The 25,793-nt window shown below is 37.7% G+C and overlaps 1 protein-coding gene and 1 long non-coding RNA gene across 3 annotated transcripts in view; one reads left to right on the top strand and one right to left on the bottom strand.

Moving 5' to 3' along the window:
- The window catches only part of VWA8 (von Willebrand factor A domain containing 8), a 407,530-nt gene that overhangs the window by 241,491 nt on the left and 140,246 nt on the right, over positions 1–25,793 (top strand). For both annotated transcript variants that reach the window (XM_008260014.4, XM_051850641.2), the window contains 5 exons: positions 4,522–4,597; positions 6,811–6,946; positions 8,985–9,104; positions 12,155–12,360; positions 14,659–14,810. In XM_008260014.4, coding sequence (XP_008258236.2) covers positions 4,522–4,597; positions 6,811–6,946; positions 8,985–9,104; positions 12,155–12,360; positions 14,659–14,810 — 690 coding nt within the window. The remainder of the gene's footprint in view (positions 1–4,521; positions 4,598–6,810; positions 6,947–8,984; positions 9,105–12,154; positions 12,361–14,658; positions 14,811–25,793) is intronic.
- Positions 11,909–25,237, bottom strand: LOC138843789 (uncharacterized). Its single transcript, XR_011378779.1, has 2 exons — positions 25,057–25,237; positions 11,909–13,312 (listed from the first exon to the last, which is right to left on the bottom strand). It is a non-coding gene; the product is annotated as an uncharacterized lncRNA (long non-coding RNA).

Raw genomic sequence — 25,793 nt, 5'->3', positions numbered from 1 at the left:
TGTTTTTCAAAACAATTTATTGCATCATATTTGGTACCTTAAGTTTGACAGAAAAAAGAAATTACATCTGTAATTATAGGAAAAAGAAGCTAGTCTGTTATTGAAAAAAAAATGTTGGGCCCTTTAAAATTACAAAGTATTGAGCTCGCCTGAAACAACTGAGCAAGAATTATATTCTTAGAAATGTAGGGCTTCACATATTATTAACCTGTGGCACTGTGGAAAAATTGCAGAGGTATCTAAATTGCAGCACTTTTTTTTTTTTTCTGCATATCGTGAATAAGGCCTGCTAAGGTTTTTAACTATTAGTCTCTTGATCAGTCATAGAATGGTAGTCAGGGGCCAGCGCCACGGCTCAATAGGCTAATCCTCCATCTGCGGCACCAGCACCCCAGGTTCTAGTCCCTGTCGGGGTGCCAGATTCTGTCCTGGTTGCTCCTCTTCCAGTCCAGCTCTCTGCTATGGCCCGGGAGTGCAGTGGATGATGGCCCAAGTGCTTGGGCCCTGTACCAGCATGGGAGACCAGGGGAAGCACCTGGCTCCTGGCTTCGGATCAGTGGGGTGCACTGGCCCTCAGCGGCCACTGGGGGGTGAACCAACAGAAAAAGGAAGACCTTTCTCTCTGTCTCTGTCTCTCTCACTAATTCTGCCTGTCCAAAAAAAAAAAAAAAAAAAAAAAAAAGTGGAGTAACTGAGACCTGAATCAGCACTAATATGGGATGCTGGCATGACAAGCTGAGGCTTTAACCCGCTGCGCCACAGTGCTGACCCAATTAGTTCTTCTTTCAATATCTGGTAGAATTCAGCAGTGAAGTCATCCAGTCCTAGGCTTTTCTTTATTGGAAAGGTCTTTATAACTGATTCAATTTCTGTCTTGATAATAGGTCTGTTTAGGTTTTCTATGTCTTCATGGCTCAATTTTGGTAGATTATTTGTTCTAGGAATTTATCCATTTCTTCTAGGTTTTCCAAGTTGTTGGCATTCTGCTCTTTGTAGTAATTTCTGATGATTCTGTTTATTTCTGTGTTATCTATTGTTACATTTTCTTTTTCATCTTTGATTTTATAGATTTGGGTCTTTTCCTTCTTTATTTTGGCTGTGCCAATGGTGTATCAATTTTATTTATTTTTTTAAAAAAAATAAAACCAGCTTTTCATTTCACTGATTTTTTTTTGTAATTTTTTTGGCTTCAATTTTGTTTATTCTCTAATTTTAATTATTTTTCCCTCCTACTAATTTTGAGTTTTTTTGCTGTTGTTTTTCTAGGTCCTTGAGATGCATTGATAGCTCATTTACTTGATACCTTTTCAATTTCTTCATGTAGGCACTGATTGCTATAAACTTCCCTCTTAACACTGCTTTTGCTGTATCCCATATGTTTCGATATTATGTATTGTCATCTTTATTTCTTTCCCCCAATTTTTTATTCTTCTTTTGATTTCTTCTGTTCATTCAGGACCATTGGGCTTACATATGATCTAGAGATTCTTGAGTTGCTGATTTCTAGCTGTATTCCATTGAGGTCAGAGAAGATGCATGGTATGATTTCAGTCTTTTTGAATTTGCTGAGACTTGCTTTATGGCCTAGAGTGTGATCAATCCTAGAGAAAGTTCCATGCACCGATGAGAAGAATGTGTATTCTGCCACTTTTGGGTGAAAGTTTCTGTAGATATCCATTAGGTCCATTTGGATTACAGTGTCAATGATCTGTTGTTTCCTTGCTAATTTTCTGTCTAGTTGATCTGTCCATTGCTGAAAGTGGGTATTGAATTCCCGTTACTATTGTATTGGAGTCTATGTCTCCCTTTAGATCCATTGACATTTCTTTTAATAGCCAAGCACTCCATTACTAGGTGCTTATACATTTATTATATTCACATCTTCCTGTTGAATTGATCCATTAATCATACATAGTGTCCTTCTTGGTCTATTATAACATTTTTATGCTAAAGTTTATGTTGTTGGATATTAGGATGATAACACCAGCTCTTTTTTGGTTTCTGTTAATGTGGACTATCTTTTTCCATGCTTTCACTTTCAGTCTGCATGTGTCTTTGTTGGTGAGATGTGTTTCTTGTGGGCACCAAATAGATAGGCCTTGTTTTTTAATCCATTCAGCCTGTCTGTATCTAAACTAAACTGTATCTGTAACTAAACAGTTGAGGCCATTTCCATTCAAGGTGACTATTGATAAGTTACTACTTGCCCCTGCCATTTTTCCATAAATTTTTCTATTGTTTACTTTGAATTTCTTTTATACTTCTACTGAAGGATTTTCTGCCTTCTCATTCTTTCATGATGATGGCTATTTCTATGTTTCTGTGTGTAGCATATATTCTTATGCATCTTTTGTAAGACTGGATGAGTGGTGACAAATTCTTTCAATTTCTGTTTGTTTTGGAAGCTCTTTATTTCACCTTCATTCATAAAGAGTTTTGCAGGGTACAGTATTCTGGGTTAACAGTTTTTTTCTTTTAAAACGTGGACTATATTTCACCATTCCCTTCTAGCTTCTAAGGTTTTTGCTGAGAAGTCAGCTGTGAGTCTAATTGGAGATCTTCTGAGAGTAACTGATTTTTTTTTAAAGATTTATTTAGGTATTTGAAAGAGTTACACAGAGAGGGAAGGAAAGGCAGAGAGAGCGAGAGAGAGGTCTTCCATTCACTGGTTCAACCCCTAATTGGCCGCAACAGCCAGAGCTGCACCAATCCAAAGCCAAGAGCCAGGAGCTTTTTCCAGGTCTCCCACACAGGTGCAGGGGCCCATGCACTTGGACCATCTTCCACTGTTTTCCCAGGCTGTAGCAGAGAGCCGGATAGGAAGTAGAGCAGCCGAGACTTGAACTAGCGCTGACATGGGATGCCGGCACTACAGACTACGGCTTTACCTGCTACGCCACAGCACTGGCCCCTTGACATTTTTCTCATGCACATTTTAGAATATTTTCTTTATGTTTTACTGTGGAAAGTTTGACTACTATGTGCCATGTCAAAGATCTTTTCTGTTCCTATTAGGAGTTCTATGTGCTTTTTGTACTTGCTTGTCCATTTCTTTCTCCAAATTGGGGATGTTTTCCCTAATTATTTCACTAAATAGGCCTTCTAGTCCATTCGTTCTTTCCACACCTTCAGGAACTCTTAAGACCAGAATGTTGGGTCATTTGATAGTATTCCATAAATCTCCAACACCATTTTAAGTTTTCTATTTTCTTCTTGGTTTTGTTTGTTTGTTTGTTTTGTCTGAATTTAAGATTTCCTGATTTATCTTTTAGTTCGGATATTCTTTTTTCTTCCTCACCAAGGCCGCTGTTAAGGCTATCCACTGCATTTTTTATTTGATCTTTTGAAGCCTTCATTTCTAACATTTCCTTTTGATTTCTCTTTGAAATATCAATTTCATGGGAAAAACTTTCATTCATATCCTGTATGGGTTTTTTTAGTTCGTGGATTTGCTTCTGATTGCTTTTGAGTAATCATATGGTTAATTTTTTGAATTTCATTTCCAGCCTTTCCTCAGTCTCTCCATGTTCACAACTCTAATATTGAAATGTTGTGTTCATTGAGGGGGTGGGGGGCCGTGTTGTCTTCCTTATTGTTTCTTGAATTTCTGAATTTGTTTTTAGGCATTGGTGGAGTTGATTGTTTTTACTCTGAAAGCTTTTATCTTTGAGCTATGCTTCTGTGGCTTAGTGGAATGTCTGTGCATTGAATACCAAGAGATGTGTGGTGGGTGTGGCCAGGGAGCTCTGGTCAGTGCTGGGGGGGGCGGGTGTCAGTATCCAGGGTAACATACAAGTTGGACGTGGTAGATCTCAATACCTAGCTACACCCTGCACCTTCTCATTTAACCACCGAGTTCCCGGGGTCTCAGCACACAAGGATTCCACAGTCGCCAGTTCCAGAGGTTTCCCTTCACCCTGCCAGCCTGATGTTCCCTGAAACAGCTCCACCTAGGTGTCTTGACCTGGGCGGCTTCAGGTGCCCCTCTGTCCCACCTGGCTGCCCAGCCACCTCCCTGCCAGGCTCAAAGTCAGTGGGAACTGTGGACCTTTCCCTCTGCTAGAATCTCTGGATCACATGTGCACATAAGAGCCACTGGCCAAATGTTGCTGCCTGCCCGCCACTGCCACCAGTTCTGCCAATTAGGCATCTCATCCCAACTGCTATGCATGCACACAGAGGCTGCTAACATCAGCTTGGCCCACTATTAATACTTTTGAAGATCCTGATCTAAAAGAGGGTCAGGTAAATACTAGAAGGTAGATTTAAGAAACTAAAATGGATTTCCCTATCCCAGCTGAAATGTTCCAAGTCCTAGAAAGCAACTCTTTGTTGTTGTAAGTGACCTGAGATGATCTGGTTTGCACATCTAGAGATGGCAGATTAATGGATTGGACCTGAATGTTTAATATGCTTTATGAACAGAAATTTATTGAACAGTGCTCTTGTGTTAGAATTTTCATTAAACAGAACATCAGTTTATTTCCTCACTGACTATAAAATGTGTTGCTTTTACTCTAGGGACACCACAGTACAAACTCTTACTCTTCAGCCTTCTGTTAAAGATGGACTTATTGTGTATGAAGACTCACCTTTGGTTAGTAATCCAGTAATATGAATATTTTCAAGTGTATTTTTTGAATGATAGTCGTATTTCAGCTTTTGTGGGGTGGGGGTAGGAGACAAAATCTCCTCTAAATTTGAATATATTTTAGTCTAACAAATGCGTATCATTTTAGGGGTGAAGATTTAAATGCAAATTATTGAGAAAATCACATATTTTCTTATTCTGCTCTCTTTTCAGAGTGAGAAATTTAGGGAATGACAGAAATCCTCTATTGATCTTTTTTCTGTTCTAGAATTTTTTTCCTTATTTCCAAATGTGTAGAGTTTGAAATTAAGTAATACTTGTAGAAAACAGTTTTATTTGTATTTATTTATTTGAAAAGTAAAGAGATATTGAAAGAGAGAAAAAGACAGGCAGAGAGTTCGCAATTCTAGCTCACTCCCCAAATGCCTGCAATTGCCAATGCTAGGCCAGGTTTCCCACGTCAGTGGGAGCATCGCCTGCTACAAGAAAAGCTGGCAATAGAAGCAGAACCGGGGAGAGGGAGAATTGGCACTGTGACATAGCTGGTAAAGCCTCTGCCTCCGACCAGCATCTCATATGGGTACTGGTTCGAGTCCCGGCTGTCCCCACTTCCAATCCAGCTCTCTACTATGGCCTTGGAAAGCAGTAGAAGATGGCTCAATTCCTTGGGCTCCTGCACCCATATGGGAGACCTGGAAGAAGCTCCTGGCTCCTGGCTTTGGATTGGCCCAGCTGCGGCCATTTGGGGAGTGAACCAGTTGTTGGAAGATCTTTCTCTCTGTCTATTCCCCTTTCTCTCTCTCTCTCTCTCACTAAGTCAACCTCTCAAATAAATAAATGAAATCTTTAAAAAAAATAGAAAGAAATAAAAGAAGAGTAAGAAGAAGAGCTGAGCTTGACCCCAGACACTCTGAAATGGGATCCACGTCTCCCAAGTGTTATCTTAACTGTCACACTAAACACTGGTCCCCAAACTACTTTTAAACCAAATTATTATACTAATTCTCTTTTTGTCCACTCTGCATATTACTGCCCCATTAAATATCTTAAATGGTAACTCCGGGCTTCATTACCATCATGTCTGAACTCAAAATTATGAAATTACCTAAGCAGAGAAGGTACATGGGAGGATACTTCAAAAGATTTGTAGAAAATTGAATTAAAAAAATAATTTTGAGGCCGTCACCGCAGCTCAATAGTCTCATCCTCTGCCTGCGGTGCTGGCACCCCAGGTTCTAGTCCTGGTCGGGGCGCCAGATTCTGTCCCGGTTGCTCCTCTTCCAGTCCAGCTCTCTGCTATGGCCTGGGAGTGCAGTGGAGGCTGGTCCAAGTGCTTGGGCCATGCCCCCGCATGGGAGACCAGGAGAAGCACCTGGCTCCTGGCTTTGGATCAGCACAATGCGCCGGCCGCAGCGCACTGGCCGCAGCGGCCATTGGGGGGTGAACCAATGGAAAAGGAAGACCTTTTCTCTCTGTCTCTCTCTCTCTCTCACTGTCCACTCTGCCTGTTAAAAAAAAAAAAAAAAAGACTTAAAAATTTATTTTGATTCAAAAAGATCTGAAATCCATGCATAGTCTTTTATACTATGAACTTTTGATGCATGTTTTGGGTGTCCTCATATTTCTTGGTCTGACAATGAAGCCCTTAGTTGTAGAGACTCATTTTTATCTCTTCTCTCTTTTCTCATATTTACTTCCTCTGTTTCAGCCAGCAGGAACTGCTCATATTCACTTTTCCCTCATGTGTGTCCTAGGGTCTCTTGAGTTTGACCTTTGATTCTCTTCCTCTTGAATGCCCACCTCTTCAGCACCATACATCCTGATCTCATAAAATTGTAGACAGTTTAAAGAGCTATATCAAATACAATATTCTGATATCTGTGATGGGGACACAATGCACTTTAATTTCTCTGTTTGTTTTAGTTATTTTAAATCTTCCCAACTGTAGGGCATGAACTGCTGTTGGGTAATTGGGCATCACTATCATAGGAGTAACCATTACTAAAGTGAGAGAAAAAAGTATAGAGCAGTTCATTTAATAACTGTGTGAAACTTCTGGTAAAGGTCCATTAATTATGTTTCAAGCCTCTTTGGGTGTGTGATAGAGTATCCGTAATTTAAATAAGACCAGCTGTTATAAATTCGATGCAGCAACTGATGAAGTTTTAATAATGAATGCTTTCATTTTTTTGTCTATAATAAACTTTCTGTCTCCAAAGGTTAAAGCAGTAAAGATGGGTCATATTCTGGTAGTAGATGAGGCAGATAAAGCCCCAACAAATGTCACTTGTATTTTAAAAACTCTGGTAGAAAATGGAGAAATGATTCTAGCAGATGGAAGACGCATTGTTGCAAGTGAGTATAAATAAACAATGTTTCCTTTAATGCATGCAATTTTTACATCGCTCATATCAAATCATACGCTTAGTAGGCTGAAAGTGAAAGCTTGATATAACTTAAATTGTCTTTCTTGCCAATCACTTATAAAAATTGATACATCTAAATCTAGCTATGTCAGTTTACTTTTTGTAGCCAGAGAAATTCTGAAAATGTCAGTAGTAGTCATTGGAGAAATCAGCTCCATATTTTTCAACTCTGAGAATAGCAATATGCAATCCATATACTGTTCTCTCAATTATTTGTGTGTGATTTATTTTCCTTCTTTGTTATCTGGAGGTTTTTTTTTTTTTTTTTTTTTTTTTTTTAACTCAGGGATATTTCTATTGCCCGCAGTATTAGCACCTATTTTATTGTTAGGTTGGTATAAATAAAAAAAAATTTTTGGACCTTTTATTTACATATATAGTTTATGTATATTTTATAGATACATATATAATTTGTGTGTGAATACATACATCTATTTATATATTACACACACACTTCTGAGAAATAAGTTATCTTCTGTTTTGAATTGTCCCTACCTACCCTTTTATTGTTATAAGGAAAAAATAAAGATAGATGAATCTTATCAGTGTATTTAACCTACAAGGAAAAATCGAGTTTGTCTAATGCAGTGTGAGAAGATTTTGTAGTTTGCAATTTCAGTTTTTTGTGTCCTGAAAAAGATTTGAAAATCTATTTCTAGGTGTTCCAAATATGTAGCCAACAGTGTGGTAACCAAACAAGTTGAGGCTAATAACTAATATCTTTATTATCCAAAGAAAGCATGTAAAGAAGACCCCATTAAAAAGGTACAAATGCATCATCACAAAAGTCTTCTCCTTTGACATCATTACGAGATTGCCATTTCTGAGCCTGAACTCAGTACTAATAAAAGTCATCTAATGTTTCACTTTCCCCAGGACTTTATGAGAAAATGAGAATTTGCATTATCCTGAATACTATCCCTTAAAAAGGTCATGCCGACTCTCAGCAGGCATTATGAGAGCAGCAAAATGGAAAGGAAGAATTGCTCACAGTTATGGCGTGACTATCCCTTGTTATTTACCACCACTGAAATTAATAAAGACCAAATATTATAACTGTTGGTTGTATTAGGATGTGAATATGTGGCCTGTTGAAGGTTATTTTTTGGTATCATAAAAACATTATGAGTGTAGATTCTTACAGACTCATCTCAAATAAAACTCCAGGTGTTTCACAGCTATCTTGTTTAAAGATGGACAGCCAAAGGCTGCAGTTTAAATAAACCTAGATGGCAAATAGTTCTTCTTAAAATAACCATAATAAAAATAAAGATTTTACTCTGTCAAATTGTTGTCTAACCTAGCTGTTCTATCTGGAATGTATACTACCCAGTCGATTGCAGGATTCAATTTCTTTAATGCCTTAAACATAGGCACAGAGAAAGCTCTAGTCATTTTGAGATCACTTATTTTAATAACTGTGGTAAAAGTTCCTTGATTGGAAATAAGACAATGCTGAATTAACTAGGTTTTTGATACCTTTTTTAGGTACTTAGGTTGCAGGGTGCATGATGTAAACAGGAACTGCTCCTTAGCTAGACAGGGGCAGGATCTATATATAGGGATACAATTGCTGACTTGATGAATATGAAAGAATATTTATGTTATACCTTGGATGTTTTTTATCTCTTATTGGCAATTTTGTTTTTATTTTTTAGAGAAATAATATCAAAGCCAGGTTTAAGTAATGAAAGATAACTTTTGGACAAGTTTGCTTTTTTGATATATGTTGAATTTCCATAAATATGCGAACTCTTATACAATGCAGAATGGGCTTTATCAGTATTCTATTCTTGAGTAACCTTTCTCAAAGAAGTTAGTTTTTCTACAACCAAGTTTATCACAGTTATCTTAGAGCTCTTATAATTGAGTAGTGTGACTACTTTTGTTATATTAAGGGTTATAACTTAACATTCTGAAGAATGATTAAATGTCAATTAAGAATAAATAGACATGTTATTTTTCAGATTCTGCCAATGTAAATGGAAGAGAAAATGTTGTAGTGATTCATCCAGACTTCAGAATGATTGTTCTTGCCAACAGACCTGGATTTCCTTTCTTAGGCAACGATTTCTTCGGTACCTTAGGTAAAAACAGTAACTATAATAATAACAGCTAACAATAATACAAGCCTTGTGAGGTTATCATGACTATCACTGAATGCTTTTCTTGTGCTGTCCTGCCATCATAACCATCCTGTGGGAGTAACTGTTATTCCTGTTTTAGAGAAGGTGAACGATCTGATCGTCAATCAGAAAGATTCACTTTTTCCTATGTTCACTGTGGTGGAGCTCAGCTTCACATCCAAGTCTGTCTGATGCCAGCACCTTTTTTATTAAGCAAATGCACTCTCCTTTGTTGTTAAGGACTCCCTGGAGTAAAACACAAAGTAAGAAATGATCTTTAGCATTTGTTTTGTCACATCCCCTAACTATGTGGGTGGAAGCCTGTTCTGAGGGGACTGGTTCACAATGATTGGAGAGGCCCCCAAGTAAGGTTAATCATCAGACGTCTTTAAGAAGTCTTCTCATACTTCTAAAGCAGTACGAGAGTTCTTCAGAGAGTTTATGGGAAATGGAATTGAAAGATAAGTTTATTGTGATGAGGAAAAAATTTAGAATCCATGTGTATGAAGAGTCCTCAAAAAGATTTTGGAAAATGTGTATTTTTTAAAAAACCTGCATCAATCATTCATCCCGGCCACTCTGCTCTCCTTACCTCTTCCATCCACATGCGGGTGTGCTTGCCTAGGGCAATTGCGTTGGGTGCGCCTGCTCCCTGGACTTGCTGCTCCCCAAGATGTCTATATTAGCTCAGCCATTACCTTCTCAGTGATGCTTGTCTGACCTTCCCTACTTACCTCTTCTGCTGTACCATACTAGGCTTATCTTCTGTCTTCAAAAAACATATTTTCTAATATTTACACTTATAATTTGTTATCTCCATATGCCAGTATATAAACTCCATGAACATCAAGAACTTTTTTTTTTAATTTAGTAAATATAAATTTCCAAAGTACAGCTTATGGATTACAGTGGCTTCCCCCCCCCATAATTTCCCTCCCACTAGCACCCTTCCCATCTCCTGCTCCCTCTCCCATTCCATTCACATCAAGATTCATTTTCAATTTTCTTTATATACAGAAGATTGATTTAGTATATATTAAGTAAAGATTTCATCAGTTTCCACCCACACAGAAACACAAAGTGTAAAATACTGTTTGAGTACTAGTTATAGCATTACTTCACATTGGACAACACATTAAGGACTCTAGATCCCACATGAGAAGTAGGTACACAGTGACTCCTGTTGTTGACTTAACAATTTGACACTCTTGTTTATGGCATCAGTAATCTCCCTAGGCTCTAGTCATGAGTTGCCAAGGCTATGGAAGCCTTTTGAGTTCGCCGACTTTGATCTTATTCCGACAGGGTCATAGTCAAAGTGGAAGTTCTCTCCTCCCTTCAGAGAAAGGTACCTCCTTCTTTGATGGCCCTGTTCTTTCCACTGGGATCTCACTCAAAGAGATCTTTTATTTAGGTCGTCTTCTTTTTTTTTTTTTTCCAGAGTATCTTGGCTTTCCATGCCTAAGATACTCTCATGGGCTCTTCAGCCATATCCGAATGCCTTAAGGGCTGATTCTGAGGCCAGAGGACATCTGCCATTCTATGAGTCTGCTGTGTATCCCGCTTCCCATGATGGATCGTTCTCTCCCTTTTTGATTCTATCAGTTAGTATTAGCAGACGCTAGTCTTGTTTGTGTGATCCCTTTGACTCTTAGACCTATCATTGTGATCAATTGTGAACTGAAATTGATCACTTGGACTAGTGAGATGGCATTGGTACATGCCACCTTGATGGGATTGTATTGGAATCCCCTGGCACGATTCTAACTCCACCATTTGGGGGAAGTCCGATTGAGCATGTCCCAAATTGCACATCTCCTCCCTCTCTTATTCCCACTCTTATATTTAACAGGGGTCACTTTTTTTTAAATCACCACAATATAAAATACCTTGGGTAGTACCTGACATATTGAAAAATTTCTTAATTATTTGATGACTGCATGAGGGAGGGGTCAATTATATTTTTATTTTAGTATCAGATTACATTTTCAGCAAAAAAGACAAAAGACTATTCCTCATGTTTATATTTGAAAAGCTCTAGTCCCTGAGATAAATATTTCAAAATATGGCTTTCATTGTATTCAATTACTCTTAAACACACACACACACACACACACACATTTATTCTGATTCTTTCTAAATCAAAGTAAGATCTTATTGCTACCTGATTAGATGTCCTCTTTTTCTAAAATGAACATACCAAATAATGTGAGTCTGTTTACTTAACTTCCTTTGGTCCCTGACTACTTAGATAATGAAACAATAGAATTATATGCAGCTTTAACATGAGCAATTCATCCTTCTTTTGAGCATAGATTATGTTCTCGCAGTACATTCTCAATTGCCAGAATTACAGATGAACTCTTTTGTGTTTCCTTTTCTTGATTGTAATTTAGACAGTGTCTCTGCACATTTGTTTTTCCAGTACTAGCCTCTAAGCTATATTCCAGCAGTCTGTATAAAATATGAGTATAAATTGTCTGGAGAGTGATGATTCCAATTCCTCCTTTTTTGGTGTACATTTATATGCAATAGATGTATATAATTTCTGAAGATATTCAATGATTGTTAAAAAGGCAGTCTCAGAGCCATACAAAGAATATATTTGCATTCATGAAAAGGAATAATTCACCAAAACTGTATTTATTTACATATATGCATTTTTGTTTTTAAGAAATACTAATGCATGTCTGAAAAAAAAAAAGTACACTGGACTGTTAACACTGGTGCCTGTTATGGAGGGAATAGATTTTGGCAGAGAGACATTAAGAAGACATCAACTTTTTTATTTTGGTATTTTAGAATTTCCCATCGAGTCTCTATGCGTATTCAAGTATCATATAATGTTTAACAGAAATAAATCCATGCAACTTTCTTTTGCTTCAGTCATGTGTTTTCTCCTCTGGTGGGCTTTCTGCACTTAGCAGCTCTCTAAACGACCATTCCATTTTCTCCTGCTGTATCAGAGTGGGCAAGTTAAACGCTGATGCACATCTCTTTCGTTCCTTCAGGTGATATTTTTAGCTGTCATGCAATTGATAACCCCAAACCCCACTCGGAGCTTGAGATGCTCAAACAGTATGGACCAAATGTCCCTGAGCCCATCCTTCGGAAGCTCGTGGCTGCCTTTGGAGAGTTGAGGAGTTTGGCTGACCAGGGGATCATCAATTATCCTTACTCGACCAGGGAAGTTGTCAACATTGTGAAACATTTACAGGTATGGCAGACACTTAGGTGCAGAGACTTGGAAGCAGCCATCAATCTCTCCTTCTCAGACTGCACAGTATATAACAGGTGTTTAAATTTCTATAACTATGATAATGAGTCAGACAACATGATATGAATTATCTGGAGTCTGAGTTGTGAACATGGAAGACCAATGATCAGTATCCATTTAGCTTTTATATTGGCTTTGCGAGACTTGGTGCCTTGGTTGTAACCAGGAAGCTAGAACATTCAGCAGAGGACTTTTTTAGAAAGTTGCGAGGCAGGAGAGTGAAACCATGCGATGCGCGGAAAGCATCCTGTCCTATTTGGCTTTTTATAACAAGCATGCAGTATCTGGGTTAAAAAAGATTTTTTTTGAAGTAAATGATATGGAGGCAGAAAAGAGGAAAACCTAACAGTATTGACTATTAATATTCTTTAATACTGCAAGGAAGTTTAGTAAGTAGACAGGAGATTGGAATCCTTTGTGATCAAATACACCATGTAGTCCACCGTATTAAAGAAAACAAACAAAAAAAATTCATGTCAAGGGTGAGCATTTGATCAGTGGCTGAGACACCACTTGAGATTCCCACATCCTGTATCAGAGTGCCTCCTTTGAGTCCAGAGCTCCTTTCAGTTCCAGCTTCTTTCTAATGCACACCCTGGGTGGCAGCAGATTTTGACTCAAGTACTTGGATCTCTGCCTTCCATGTGGAAGATCATGGTTGAGTTCTGGACTCTCAGCTTCAGCCTGGCCCAGTCCTGGGTATTGTGGGCAATTGAGGAGTGAGTCAGTGGATGAAAAAAACTATGTCTCTGTGTCTTAAAAACGAAAATCATGAAAAATAAATAAATTTTAAAATCCATGTGAATTCTACTTAGATATAAACAATGATCTCCAAGACTCCCAAGGTCATGACTCTTCACCTTTGTCCCATCCCTGTGCCTCCAAGAGGACCCTAGAAAGAAACACAGAAAATTAAGAGCAGAGAGATGAGATGCTGGTCAAAGAGTACAAAATTTAGTTAGGAAGAATAAATTCCAATGATCTCTTACACAGCATGTTCACCATAAAGTAACAGTAATGTAATGCATACTTCAAAATTGCTAACAGAGTATACTGTAAAGGTTTGTACTACAAACAAAACCTACATGTGTGAAGCAGCGGAAGTGTTAACTCAGCGTAATCATTCCTGATCTGTGCATATATCAAAACATCATATTATACCCCATAAAAAATACAGTTATTATCTGTCAAGTTAAAATAGATATCTGGAAAGGAAAAAAAGTACAATAGAAAGGTTTATTCTGCCTATAAAACCATGATAAAATCCTGTTCAGCCAGCTGAGATCTCAACACCTAAGAAAATCACAACAGACCGGGAAAAGGACCCAGAGGCCACTGCTGATGTGGACTTAGCTGCACTGATGCTTGTTTTCTCTCCTGCTCTTCCTCATGTGTCTAGTCCCTGCACTTTTTACACTTCTCTTCTCTACTTGTCCCTTGATCTTTCTAATTCATAGAATGTGACTTTTCTAAATATGTTAGTGTAGACACCCAGCACTCTCCTTTATTCAGTTAACATTTTAAGTTGGCCAAACTTGTACTCATTTTTTAAATAAAATTTTAATTTCAGAATAGTTTTAGACTTACAAAACAAAAATTATACAACGAATTCCCATGTATCCTACACCCACCTTCCCACATTGTTGACATCTCACATTAATATATTTGTCACAATAAATAAACCACACCCAACTTCCCTGCCTAGTAACATCTCATGTGAGTATGACATATTTGTGGCAATTAACCACATCTAGCTTCCCCTAATTTTTTTTTTTACCAAAACTTCCTCATCTCTCCCACCCCTCCAAGCCTCTTGTAATTGCAGGAGGTTTCAGAAAGCATCATCCATAACTGAGCATCAGGATCTGAGCACTGCTTTAACATTTAAGAGGAGGAACTGTTCTTCAAATTCTGGTATTAAAAAGGAAAGTATTGTTAAGCAGAAACATGAAAAGAGAAATATGTATATATTTCTCTATAAATAAATATATTTCTAATTTATAAATATAAAACAAATATATTCCTTATATAAATAAGTATATAAAGTAAATATATATTTACAAATAAATATATTTCTCTCTATACATATATATATATATTCCTGTTATCTGGTTATTTGACAAGGCTAGTAAATATCTGCTAAATTTCGCTTGTTCATTACTGTTTTGTTGCTTTTATAAAAATCTATTTAATGTATATTTTATCACTTGTGTAATAAGGGAATTTTTTTTAATACAGAAATTTCCCACTGAAGGCCTCTCCAGTGTGGTTCGGAATGTGTTCGACTTTGATTCCTATAACAATGACATGAGGGAGGTTTTGATTAAAACTTTACACAAATACGGGATTCCCATCGGAGCAAAACCTACCAGCGTGCAGCTGGCAAAGGAGTAAGGCACTCTCACTATTGATCAAATAATGTTGAGCATTACTCTTCTGATTCTTAAATGCTGATAATTCCTAATCTACTGTTTCACTCTACTAAACGGAGTTGGTGTGCACATTACTTTCCACAAATAAGCATTTTAAATATATTTTACTATTTGCTGACTGGCTTTCAGTTAAATGGCATTATTTATAACGTAAATAGGCTTGTAAATTGAGAATTGCAATTATTATGACTGTCCGATGATAGATGTAACACATTGAAATAAAGGGAAATATTTGTTTCTTTAACAGTCTCTGTCATTTTGTTGTATTGAGTCTCATTATTTCCTAATCCAGAGCAAAATAATTGTACAGACATCAAAACTGCCACTATATTTTATTAAGATATTTTTATTCATGTCACCCATATAATTTAATCTATGGTAGCTTTCTAAATTTATTAGCATATTAATTTAAGAAACATTTATTTTCTTATTTCAGCTTCATAGATGAATGAGGTAATAAGAACAAGTAGGTACACTTCACTTGGGCAAGTTGCCTACTGTTTAAAATCATAGGCAATTAAATTAACCTCAGTTAAGAATCTTGCAGACATGCTGTTTATCAGAAAGATAGTTAACAAAGTTAATTAAGAGAAATTAAGTGATAACAAATAAACTCATTGCAAAAATAGTTTTAAATATAGGTAACTTAATACTGCATATAGGCTGGCGCCGCGGCTCACTAAGCTAATCCTCCACCTTGTGGCGCCAGCACACCGGGTTCTAGTCCCGGTCGGGGCGCCGGATTCTGTCCCGGTTGCCCCTCTTCCAGGCCAGCTCTCTGCTGTGGCCAGGGAGTGCAGTGGAGGATGGCCCAAGTGCTTGGACCCTGCACCCGCATGGGAGACCAGGAGAAGCACCTGGCTCCTGGCTTTGGATTAGCGCAATGCGCCGGCCGCAGCGCACTGGCCGCAGCGGCCATTGGGGGGTGAACCAATGGAAAAGGAAGACCTTTTCTTTCTGTCTCTCTCTCACTGTCCACTCTACCTGTCAAAAGAAAAATACTGCATATAATACCATATTTGTCTATAACAGTAGTCAGATATCATAAATGCACAAGACATAATAATTTTAAGGTAAATAATCATTTCACTTGATCTCACATAGGAGGTACTATCCAGCCTGTAGAAAAATATCTGTAAGGTACAAATCAGCAAAATGTAACAGCCTGATTTACATCTTCTTCGAAGATGTTGTAAAACAGATGCCAACACAAATAAATTATTTAAGTATTCAGAATTTCTTGAGGAGAAACAAATATTTCCCTTTTGTTGTAAAAGCACAAGATGAAGTGATGTGAGAAATCATCAGTGGAAATGTTGCTTATTGAATTATTGAATGAGTAAATGTTTTTCAGGAAGAATGATTGGATGTGACTTGCTAATGCATACACTTTTCCATACAATAATATTTTACTAATTCGTTAGCAGTCCTGTGGACATTTTGAAACTAAGTAATATAACAGATTATAGAGCCAGCAATTATGATGTCAGTAATGTGTCTATTAGAGAGCTTAAAAATTATTAATATGTGAACTTCTGTTAGTACTCATTTTTCTTCTTTTTTAAAATGTTATATTTTTATTTTCACTTGGAAATAAAATAGTTCTTTTGACCATTAACAGTTTTATAGTTTGAGTTCTAGCTTCATGGAAATTCAGCTTATATTCTAAAATAATTTTTCTTGTATGCTTGAGGGAGAAGGAAAGAGAAAAGGGGGAAGTGAGAATAGAAGAGTGGGGAAGAGACAGAGTGGGGAGTGGGGGAAACAGGGGGAGAGGGAGATGGAGATGGAGAGGGGACCCCATCCTCTAGTTCACTCCCCAGATTTCTGCAACAGCCATGGCTGGTATTAACTGAAACTAATGCAATCCAGGTTTCCCAGGCTGGTGACAGGAACTCAATTAACTGAGCCATCAATGCTGCCTCCCAGGATATGCATTTCTGGAAATCTGGATTCAGGAGCCAGAGCTGGGAATCAAATTCAGGCACTCCAGTGTGAGATGCAAGATCTTAACCACTGGGTTAAACACCTCCAAGCAGATAGTATGCCTGTGTGTGTATGCATGGGTGTGCATGGGGTGTATGTGTGTGTGCTCTCGAATGTATATGTGTGCACGACTGTGTGTGTGTGTGTGTGTGTGTGTGTAGGCATGCCAGAGAGAGAGAGATGCATATACATTCACTAATCTCCTTTTGTAGAGATTGGGAGATTTGAGTTAACATCCGAACTCTTTGAGATTTTGGTGCAGTTTTTTTGCCCCATTTTATGTGAAAGGCAGAGAGAGAGACATGCTACCCACTGGTTCACTCTCCAAATGCCTGCAACTGCCGTGGCAAGGCCTGGCTAAGCCAGGAGCCCAGAACTCAATCTGGATCTCCTATATAGTTGGCCAAGTATTTAAGCCATCATCTGCTGCTTCCCAGCAGGTGCATTAGCAAGAAACAAGAATCCAAAGTGGAACCAAGACTCACACCAGGCACTCCAATAGGAGTTGCAGGCATCCCAAGCAGAATCCTAACCTGCTGTGTCACATACCAGCCCTGGAATCTGAGTTTTAAATGTCAATGTTAGAAATATATATAAATTATGCATATATATATAATATAAACTAAACACAAGGTCTTAAAAAGTTCATGGAAAATGCACATTTGCAAATAATATGCATGGACTTTGAAAATTTTATACCAAAGTAAGTTTGCCTTTTAATTTAATTTTTCATGAACTTTTGGAAGTATCTTTATATATATCATTTACAACAGAATTAGATCTACACATCTAGCCAAAGACTCTTAGGTATCTGCTATGGTTTTTATATGCTATTTATATGCTACTTTTTATCTATTTATATGCTATTTTTATACTATTTATACATACATATACACAAATATATATATTATTTATACATACATATACGCAAATATATATGTATATACATTTGTACGTATATGTATGTATAAATAGTATAAAAATAGCATATGTAATTATATTTATATATAATATATATATAAATATATTTAAAAGCAAAGTTTGCCTGCCTGCTTTTCCCTCAAGAATAGAGAGAGAGAGAGAGATAGCTTGATCATTTTCTTTACTCCAGAAGACTTGCCCTCTGTTGATTTCTTTCTTTTTTTTCATTTAAAGTTTTATATATTTATCTGAAAGTCAGAGTTACACAGAGAGAGAAGGAAAGGCAGAGAGAGAGATCTTCCATCTGCTGGTTCACTCCCCAATTGGCCACAAAGGCCGGAGCTGTGGCAATCCGAAGCCAGGAGCCAGGAGCTTCTTCCAGGTCTCCCATGTGGATGCAGGGGCCCAAGGACTTGGGCCATTTTCTACTGCTTTTCCACGCCATAGCAGAGAGCTGGACTGAAAGTGGAGAAGCAGGGACTAGAACCGGCACCCATATGGGATGCTGGCCCTGCAGGCAGTGGCTTTTAGCCACTATGCTACAGCGCCAGCCCCGTTGATTGCTTTCTTAATGCTGCTTAGTTTATTCCTAAGCCATCTCTCCTCCCAAAAGCATTTAGTTCCTATTTGTCATTGACAAACTACCATTCAATTGTAATGGTTAAGTAGAATAAAAAATTTGAAGAGGTTAAAAAATTTTTACATGTAGGCTTTATGACCTGTATTTACTAAATAATAACACCTTATCTATTTCTAAAATAACAAAAAGGGAATAAGAACTCCCATGTTTTTTCCATCCAGAAATAACCATCAAGAAATCCTTCTAGGCTGGCACCACAGCTCAATAGGCTAATCCTCCGCCTGCGGCGCTGGCACCCCAGGTTCTAGTCCTGGTCGGGGCACCGGATTCTGTCCTGGTTGTTCCTCTTCCAGTCCAGCTCTCTGCTGTGGCCTGGGAAGGCAGTGGAGGATGGCCCAGGTGCTTGGGCCCTGTACCCACATGGGAGACCAGGAGGAAGCACCTGGCTCCTGGCTTCAGATCGGCACAGCACACCAGCCGTAGCGGTCATTTGTGGGGGTGAACCAATGGAAAAAGGAAGACCTTTCTCTCTGTCTCTCTCTCTCACTCTGCCTGTCCAAAAAAAAAAAAAAAAAAAAATCCTTCTAGACCTTTTCCTATGATTATATGCATATGTGTTATTTTATGCATTTAGAAACATTTCTTTCCAGTGATTTTCATTTTTGAGTCTTTCTTCTTAATAGAAGACATATGTCCCTTAAAACAAGTTCTTTTTTAAATACCTCATTCCCAAGTGTCTTTGTCAAAGAAAGCTATCTAAAATGAATGTGCTTTGTTTATATGAGCATACTTCAGAAAGCTTGTGAAAAAATGGAATTAAAATATCAGTTATATGTTGGTGCAAAGAAAAAAACTTTTGAAATCTAAGCATAAGTTTTTCCTTAATGAACATTTTGAAGAACCCAGATACAACAGTTCTCTCCCATTCCCACTTGTATCTGTATTCCCTTCACTCCTTGAAATTTTGAGCTAAAGATATTTATTCCAAACAGAATGAACAGATTTAAAAAGCATTTGAGATGCTTTCATAAATAACAAAAACATTAATATCAACAACACTTTGTGTCTTTCTGCATATGTTTAAATGCCATTATGCTTTTCAGATGTATAAAAATGCTCTCGCCAGACTACACATCTAAAAATGACTGTTATGTGGGACTGCACTTTCAAAGTGCCCCATCGCTGCTGAAAAAGCCCCATTGAAACCATTGAATTAGTCCTCACGTGTCCTGTTTTATGCATCCTCTCCCTAATTTGAAATGTTTTATTTAAAGGAATTTTTAATGTTTTAGGAAAACTAAGTTAACTTTGAGCTAACAAGGTCTAGGACCACATTGGCCAATGTTTTTATTAAATGTCTCTAATAAGGTCACATTTTAAACATTTAAGAAACAGTGGTAACTGTGGACAATGGTTGTCTTTGAGAGAGGCCCAAGAAAGAAGAAAGTCTATCTCACTTGCTTTACTATCTTAGCGCATATTATTATTTTGTAAATTTTAAGTGTTCATCGACTCTGGGCACTGAAATTTTTTATTTTGCTATCTTATTTAAGTAAAAAGTTCAGAGGAAAAGTCTATTCTGCAATTGCTATTTCTTGGAGCCCTTACCTACTGTGCAACAAAGCTTAGTTCACCCTACAGTGTCCTCTCTAGGACTAGATCCTGGACACCATAACCTATGGCAAATGAGAAATCAGGTTAGCCAGGCGTTCCTCTGGCATTTCAACACAGTATAAGTAAATTTATACGTTCGTAGACTTGGCTTCGATGTAATCAAACAAAAGTAAACAACATATTTTTTAAGCAGCAAAAATAAAAACAGTTGGCATTTACCAAATCCTAAGTGCTCTAAACACTTTACAAATATTAACACACCTAATCCACATAGCAATTCTGGTTTACTTAAGTTTACTTAGGCAAGTAACTTTATTCTATTTTATTAACTATTGGGTGTTAGGATTATGTGTATGTAGGTTTGGATCTGTGTTAACAGATTAAGAAACTGAGGCTCAGAGGATTTTAAATACCAAGTGTTACAACTAGTAAGTGGCCCAATTGCGGATTCAATCATAGGTCTATCTCAGTTCAAAGCTTGACATCTCTTTCTGTTTATCCCACTGTTCGAAAGAGAAGAGCAATGCAATACCACGTTGGCTGACAAGGTTTCAGAAATAATGGAAACTTTGGAGTTGTCTTTCAATTTCTATTTCTCAACATTTAGGGACCTATCTCAGGCACAATGTATATATAACTTTTGCTTTAATCACTGTACATATTATTTTCATCACAATTTTTTTCAAATTAATTTAGATTGGTCCTCTCTCTTGGAATCAATAGTTCTTGTTTTCAAAGATGGAGAAAGAGCAGTTGTACCTTCTGTAGATAGCGTTCAAATGGGTAAGGACAAACCTCACTGGGGAGGTACTTGAGAGGACTCAGACTTGAAATACTGAATTAACTAGTCCATAATATCCTACTAACTCACAGATTCTGTGACTTACTGTCCCTAATTGGATAGGGAAGTTAAAAAATAATAAATCCTCCTTACATCAGTAACCATTTGTTCATTAGTTTAGTAGTACTTGTGATGAAGGTGGCTAAGGTTGTGTTTTCCTGGTCAAGAGCCATCCATGCATCTTGGCGATGTGTGCTGCAGGATTGTGTTTCATATTTATCTTTGTTTTCAAAACAGTGCCAGTTGTATGTATTTGTGACCAGAACACCTCCATCTCTTGATTTTGCCTTTGAAATGGCTTCTATCTAGAACTGGTTCTCTGCTTTAGTTAGTACGTTTGCCTTGTATTTGAACCATCAATAGCAGCTGCTCCTTCTCTAACAGAGAACAGTTATGGAGTCTTCAAAGTACCAGAAGCATCAAAAGGAACAGCCCCAGCTGGGACCTCTCTTTGGAGTAATTTCATTAGATTTCTCTTTGAAAGTAGGAATGATTATCAATTTATGTTTATCCACATGAAGTAGAATGCACTCTGCCTACTATTTTGAGCCTCACTTCCCTTTTCCCAGACTGTGAAATGCTATAACTTCTTTTTATAGTCATAGTTTTACAAATAAGTTCAGAGTGTTGACCATGGAGTTCTAAGGTGTGTGATTCCACTCTGCCTGATGATTTACTTTCACTACACTTAAGAGATCTTAGTTTGCAAGTTAGATCTTCCTTATGATATCTTAGAACTATTGTAAGTGGAATAATGGCCTTAGATTTTATATTTTCATAATCATTGCTCTATATTCTCTTGACATACTATGAAGTAGCTTAACAGCATTCATTTGCTTTTAGCTTCTTTATATGGGGATGCAAATATATATGTATCTCCATGCTGCACAGAAGTTTTCAAGATCTATGAATCTGTCATATCTGCCTGATGCTGTCCCACAGATTTATTCTTGATCCCTTAAGCATTTGTAAATGAAGTTTTATGAGAGCTGTCACCTGACTAGATATCAATCCCCAGTCCCCAGCTATAAATGTCTTCCAAATACACCTGCAAAGAGACTGCATCCTTTGTTAAGAGTCCTCTAAGAGGAGGAAATGATAAGACAATTAGTCATAATACAGTGGGGAAGATTTAGCATGGAAGTTTGCATCTTGCCACTGAAAATGAGAAAACCGGCAAGTTTCAAAACACAAACACACACACACACACACACACACACACAGAGTTCTAATGAAACCAGGCATTCATTCATGTAAGAGACACTTGAACTCAATTACACGGTGGCCTCTATTATGTTAAAGCCACATCAGAGGGAACAAGGAAATAGGATTGCTGTCATCCTCCCTTGGGAAACATTAGGACAAGAAAACTGAATCTTCAAAAGTATAACTAGACAATCCCCAGGCAGATAAAGGAGGGGAGAACAAGCAGAGAAGTTTTCAGAAAGTGTGGTGCACTTTGGCAACTGCCAAGTAGTTTGGTGACCAAAAACTTAGGGTTATGTGAGGGCATGCTGGGTGGTGAGGCTAAAAGGGGGAGAAGCATCAAGGGGAATCTTAGAAGAGTCCAAGGCGGAGAGTAGTATGGTTAGATTTAGTTTAGAAAGACAGTAACTGGTTTCCAAAGTTAGTAAACTGAGTAGCAGTGAATCTGAAGGCAGAAAGAGCTACTGGGAAGCAGTTGCAGTAATTGGAGTGATGAGCTATGGTGTAGCTGTGGCTATGAAAAGGAGGAACAGCAGAATTAGATGGCACAGTCAATGGATTGCAAATACCAGAAATTCAAATTAGTAAGATATAAGCCTTATCCTCAATGAATTAGCAATCTAGTAAGGAAACCTTGGAGCAGCATTACTATGCAATGTTTTATTCAAAGTGCTATATTCACAGAGTTTTCATCCTATGAGTCTTTCCTATGGGAAATACAGGAAGTCTTTTCCTGGGAAATTTTGCAACAACTAGGAGAGTTTCAGTCCCAGTCATTCTTGTTGCGGATGATTAGAAAAGAACATGAGGTTCGAAAATACCAAGATGCGGTTGATAAACCAGATGGCAAAAAAAAGAGACATTTTTGCAGTGAAACTTGAAGAAAGATCAAGGAAAAGAAACCCAGGTCCCAGAACTGCAGTCTGGCAACTTCTCTGAGGAGGAAGAGAGCCCGAATGTGTGGAGCAAGCTGACAACATCTGCTCTGGCACAGAGTGACAATGAGCGACAGCCCTGAGACTGCACAGTGTCGTTCTGGGTATTGGGGAGTGTAATTGAGAAATGACTGCCAAGAATGGCGAGTTTCCCCAAATCTTTTCCATCTCATGCATCCAAATGACTGTATTTCTGCAACCTTGGCAGGATGGAGGTGGCGGAGGTACACAAGTCCAAGTTACAAAGTAAAAGCCATAATTTCTAAATACAGAACCAGACACATAAAGGGAACATACAAGCACATACTCTTGTATGTATCATTTGCAGCAAAGCAAAAATTAATTTGCCAGCAATATGTGGGAGTGTAGGGAATAAACATTCTGAAATTTCTAGCATACAAAGGAGGATTGTTGTATGACTTAGTAGTACTAAACACTATTACTAATTTAAAGTGTTTACAGGGGCTTTTGTACATTTCTCTCTTTAATGTGCTGACTTTGGTTTTAGAAAATACAAAAATATTAGTAAGGAATTTCACAATGAAATGCATGAAATTTGTATTCCTTAACTAAAAGGTTTCTTTCAGGAGGAAAAAAGAAAATAAATTTCACAGGTTCACTTCTGACCTGCTCCTCCTAACATCTTATTGCCTCTCAGGTCTTAAACTTGAAAATTACAGATGCATATGTGCATATGTGCATATGTGCAAATCGACATGGAAACCCAACAGAGCAAGGGGTTCTTAAATCTGCCCAGAAAGTAAGATCTCAGGGGGAAAAGTAATGTTCGAATTGAACTTTAAAATGGGAAGGAGTTCACCAAAGAGGTATAGCAAAAACGAATTCTAGGCAGAGGTGATAGCCTGTGGAAGCATGCAAATGCATAGCATGTTCAGGAATAGCAGGTAGCAGTTGGAAATGGCGAAGATTTAGGTTGGCTAGAGAGGAGGAGGAAGGGGGAAGAGCCGAAGCTGGAACAACCTTGCCAGGCTATTCTATGAGAGGCTCAGTGAACTCAGTTACACAGTCTGGCTTAATGTTTGCCAGAGGTTGAGTTTAAAACATTAGGAATGAGTGAGGCCTTCTAAAATTGGAGTTTTTTTTTTTTTTTTTCCCTTCTCAAAGATGGTAGCAATTGTTGAATTTTTGAGTTGGTGGAACTACCCTGAAGGATTCCATTATTCCCATGAAAATTAGTAGTTCTTGTGGTAAGGAAATGTTTCAGGAATTGTTGATAATAGGTATGTCAACAACTTCCAATTGCATAATGCCCCTAGAAAGATCCAAATCTTTTTCATGTGTTTGCTTTCATACTCCAGAAATAGTGTTGGCAAATGTTCAGAGAAGGCAGAAATTTGCCAGAACATGTTCTTTAAAGCCCCAGCTCACCTCTTTATGGAAGCAATCTTAGACTAATCTCTTGCACATCATTCAGGCTGTGTTACTTGACTTTGGTGTCCATATGCATTATGTTACGAAGTGTACGTATGTTTAGAGAAAAATTCTTCTCCTTTCTGTAGCTTGCTCAAGTACTGTAATTTGACCTGAGTCATAATTTTAATGTTCACCTTTCTTTGAGTTAAAGCTATTACTCCCAGATCTTTATTATGACTTCCACAAGGGATTAAGAAACATCACAACATATGAGTTGAAATACTTAGTTGTTTTAAAAAACATAAAATCATGAATGACATTGAAGATAAAAAGTAGTGCTATTTATAGACCTGCAGTTCATCCTCTTCCCCCTTCGAATCAAATCCAGACATCATTCCAACTACGACTTCAACAGAGTTAAACAATACAAGTGACAGGATCTTAAAACCATGGAAAATGCCATTATTGTTTCAGTCGAGTCTTATATAACAACTAAAGTCTGGTCTGAGTTGAATACCAGATTTTAGTAATGGAATATAGCTAACTGGTTACTAGTTTAGGATTAGCCCCAAATTAATGTTAATTATGTTTCAAATTCCAGAGTTTGCTAATACACCTGAATATAATGCTTCTCCATTCCCCTGACTACTAACTTTCTGAAGATGAGAAAGTTACTAATGGTTAAATTTTTCCTCATCTTATTGAGAGGGTTTAGTAGTGGAAAATAAATGAAAGGCTTTGGTTTACCTCAGTTGGCCGGTGTAGAGTCCACAGTAAAATCTAGAAACAACACTTTGAGTTACCAAGAAACAGAACAAAGTCCTTTACATTGGGCAACTCCAGGACACCCTGATGTTTCTTAATAGCTCATTTGGTTACAGTGGTCATTGCCAATAGCCTCCTGTTACATGATTCCAGAATAGAGTCTATATGGGGTACCTGAGAACCTTCCCATACTCTGCCAACCAGTCAGTGCTATTTTTATGTAGAGTCAGGCAGCCTGTAATTTCCAGAACTGTTATTTAGAGTGAGCTGGCAAGTTCAAAGCAGATTTTATGAACATCCCTGACATTGTCAGTTAAAGTTGGAAATTGAGTGAAGTCCTTTTCACTTAAATGAATGAAGTTTTTTTTTTAATATAATCTGAATGTTATTTTTGTAGGATTGTTAACAGATGTATTAGATCTGTTTTTTAGCCTATGCATCATTTTTATTGAGCAACTCTCCACCTTTAATTAGATTTCAAGATGTGAAACTTTTTGTGTTGTCTTCAAAGTACCAATTTGGGATGTATCTAGAGCTTCTTTTCATAGGTTTCAATAAAGCTCACCCATCTATCAGGCCACCTAGTCTATTGTTAGGTAGAGATCATTTCATTTTGATGATTTTTTTTTCTCTCCAGAGTAAAGAAATGCAAGACTACTGAACCTAACATTGGCAGCTCGCTCTATTCACTTCCTGCATCGACACAGACCCCTCCAGGT

The sequence above is a fragment of the Oryctolagus cuniculus genome, chromosome 9 (assembly GCF_964237555.1).
Source record: "Oryctolagus cuniculus chromosome 9, mOryCun1.1, whole genome shotgun sequence".
NCBI lineage: Eukaryota > Metazoa > Chordata > Mammalia > Lagomorpha > Leporidae > Oryctolagus > Oryctolagus cuniculus.
Note: the sequence above shows the minus strand (reverse complement) of the source record. Positions and strands in the feature narration are given on the sequence as shown.